Genomic DNA, 3,368 nt, shown 5'->3' with positions numbered 1-3,368 from the left:
TACATATACATATATATATACATATATATATATATATATATATACACACACGAAACTGATGAAACTCTTGAACTTAAGAATTCTAAATATCGCAACAAAATTAACAATAATTGTTAATTGTTATAATTTGTGAAAATAAGTAATTAAATCAGTATCAGTATCAATGTATTGTAAATTAAGTTTTAAAATATCTTTGTTAGGTTTAAAATTAAAACTAGTGCCTGTTTTATCCTCCATATAATATTTAGGACTTTGACAAGTTTCTTTGACAAGGAAAATGTACTAGCGTATAAAAAACGCTAAAATGTATTAGAAAAGTACAATTGTATCGTGTTCAGACTGCGATCATGTATTCGTGCCATTAATAACACTTCCACACAAATCTATATGCTAACCAAATTGTGTTATACAAAATCACGAGATGAATCAATTGATACAAAGAAAATACATAGTTACTTCTCAAGAAAATTTTTTTGTTTATTGCAATTTGTATTAATGTTAAAAACAGTTATATATTTTTTTGTATTAATTGATTTCAAGAAGAGCTATTATAAGTTTATAATTTATCGAATACATCTTTAAACTAAAACGATCAACATAAAATTATTCTGACGAACATAAAATTTTTTGTAAAACATAAAATAATTTTTAGCTTCTCTAAAAAATTATTTTTAATGAATAAAAAATAGTTTTAACTATAAAAATAATTTAAATAATAAAAAAAAATTAAATTTGCGTCAAGGTAATTACCATCTGGAAAATATTTAATATATTCCAGGCTTATGGACGTTTGTCTATTTTTGCAAAATTTACGAGTAATTGGATCATGTTACGCGAATCATCTCTCGCGCTCATCTCTAATCTGTTTTTGATGATCAAATAAAATGCTCGTTTTTGAATCAATATAAATGCTTCGCCGGCATCGAGACGTACATTTCATGAGAATTCATCGCATTCCTCGTGCCCGCTAACACAATTCGACGATAGAATTAGAACGTTGATGGATAATTAGCGAATCTGAATGTACTCTTCTCGCACCTAAATAATATTTGCGAATCTGATATTTATTTATAGAAGAGAATTTTCGTCGCGAATATTAAAAGCAAACTAAGCTAATCTATCTGACATGCAAAAGACAAAGAGAGAAATTCGTATCTCAATAAAATAAAAGAGGAGAAAATTAGATTTGTTACAAAAAGTCTTAGCAAGTAGATTATTTTATTACATGTAAACACTTACGCTTTCGAGAAGTGTAGAAAATTTTTATTTCATTTCATCTTGTTTCAAACATTCTAATATTAGATATATTATCTGTTTTGTGCAGGTGAAAATCATTCTAATATTAGATATATTGTTTGTTTTGCGCAGACGAAGAATCACAGTAATTTATCGAGATTTAGTTTTCTATTAGGCACGTACCACTCTTCAAGAATCATTCACGAGACGTTCACATATTTTACATTAGTTTAATTTTGTATGTCGTGTGATCTCTGATTTCTTTCTTAGTATCGTTCGCTAGACCGTATCTATTTCTCGCGTGCATCGATAATTCTCGCGTTCGAACTATATATATTTTAGCGTTTTTGGACGGATCGTAAAATGTATTTCTAGATTTTCCATGGAAGTAGACTAGATAAACGCGAACAGAGTTACATTTTACTTCGTTCACTGCCATCGAAATCGATAGATCTGTTCCGCTCTCGAACATATTTTTCGAAAGATCAAAGATATTAATCAGCGACGATTGATAATTCAGCGTAAAAATTAAAAATATAAAAATGTAAAAATAAAAAATAGAAAAAATAAATTTTATTTAAATGAGTGAAAGAAATCTTATATAAATGAAAGAATTTTATATAAGAGAAAAAAATACGATCGATTCGGGAACTCGGTACCTGAGATCGTAGGTCTGTTCTTGCTTGCACTTTTTGCATTCAGCATCTTCGTATTCTCTCTTTTTAACACCCAAATATATATCTTATTTTAAGTTCAAAAACTTTTGGAGACTAAGCAACGCGAACAGACCTCGTGTTAGCCGCCGAGAATAACAATCAACAGTGATCACTGACGCGCGTCGTCAGACTGAATCCTTTCGAGCCTCGCACTGCTTGTACATTGTCGGCCGTCGTTGCTATTGCGGTCGCTGCCACCATCACCATCCCATTCACACTCTTTTAACGTTCCGAAATCCTTTCCAGGGCGCATGAGTGCGATCTACGGGCGGTCTAAGAAAGGAACCCCATGGGATTAACCCTGCTGTTCTGTTTTAGCTCGTAATGTACGACTTCTTATTTTGTAGCAAAGGAGCATATGCTCGCACGCGAATGGAATAATACGCCGAGTACGAGGATGACCCGCGATAACTTACCTTCTAGCTGTACAGCAGGTACATCGTGCAGATGTATTCCGCAATATTAAAACGTCCCAGGTAGCACAAACTGTAATCATTTTGACATCAATATTTTATCATTTTGAATTATTGACGTCATACTTATTGACGTCAATAAGTATGACGTCATTTTATTTATGACGTATTTACAACGTCATACTTATTGACGTCGGATAAATGACTAATCAACGACGTATTGGTAATGTTATTAGTGATCAATTAATAACACTATTCATGCCGTTATTTATGCCGTTAATAATACGAAAATAATGACGTATTTTCGACGGTGGTTAATATGATGTTATGTGGCTGTGACAAATGCACGTCACTTTTACGATAGGACGTCAGATTCATTAAGAATTAATTACATCAAATAAACGATATCTTGCTACTTGGGGTGGCTTCTAAAAAGGATATGAAGGAATAAATTAAAAATAAATTTTAATTAAATTGCATTTACATTTACAACTATATATTTATAATAATTTAGTTATAGTCACGCGACTAGTATAATGCGGTCTCGAGACGCGACATAGAATCGTGGGAGCGCGAGCGCGGAGCGGGGCGCGCGGGGCGAAACCTTGGCTTCCGTAGGAATTCGTTTGTCTGCGTGTTTGCACGTGTTGAGGCAGGTCGCTGTCACTTTTTAACAAGTGCCTTTGTTATGGCACGAATTGAGTTCGATTTTACGTTTGCGATATTTATTATATTCTCTAACAGTAATTAAGCCTCCGTGTTCCCTTATTACACTCGGGAAGATAATAAAATAGAGAGTTAAAGGAAGCTTCAGATTTAAGAGCGCCTGACGTACGCGGGAGGCGTACGAGGAAATTATGGAAATATTGTGATCTCTTTCCTTTAAGGCCGCTGTGATTTTGTCATCACGCGCTTCGCTCTATCCACGCTCTCTACTTCCCGTGTGCGTGAGGGAGCAAGGACGGTAAAGAATGGATAAATAGAAGAAAGAAGAAGAAAGACA

At 33.4% G+C, this 3,368-nt stretch overlaps 1 protein-coding gene across 1 annotated transcript in view; it reads right to left on the bottom strand.

Moving 5' to 3' along the window:
* Positions 1-2,036, bottom strand: part of LOC108764454 (guanylate cyclase 32E) — a 48,870-nt gene extending 46,834 nt beyond the window's left edge. The window contains exon 1 of the mRNA XM_018512717.1: positions 1,896-2,036. Coding sequence (XP_018368219.1) covers positions 1,896-1,941 — 46 coding nt within the window. The 5' untranslated portion in view covers positions 1,942-2,036. The remainder of the gene's footprint in view (positions 1-1,895) is intronic.
* Positions 2,037-3,368: the final 1,332 nt, after the last annotated feature.

This window comes from Trachymyrmex cornetzi, unplaced genomic scaffold, assembly GCF_001594075.2.
Source record: "Trachymyrmex cornetzi isolate Tcor2-1 unplaced genomic scaffold, Tcor1.1 scaffold424, whole genome shotgun sequence".
Lineage (NCBI taxonomy): Eukaryota > Metazoa > Arthropoda > Insecta > Hymenoptera > Formicidae > Trachymyrmex > Trachymyrmex cornetzi.
The sequence above is the reverse complement of the archived record's forward strand: the minus strand, read 5'-3'. Positions and strand labels throughout refer to the sequence as shown.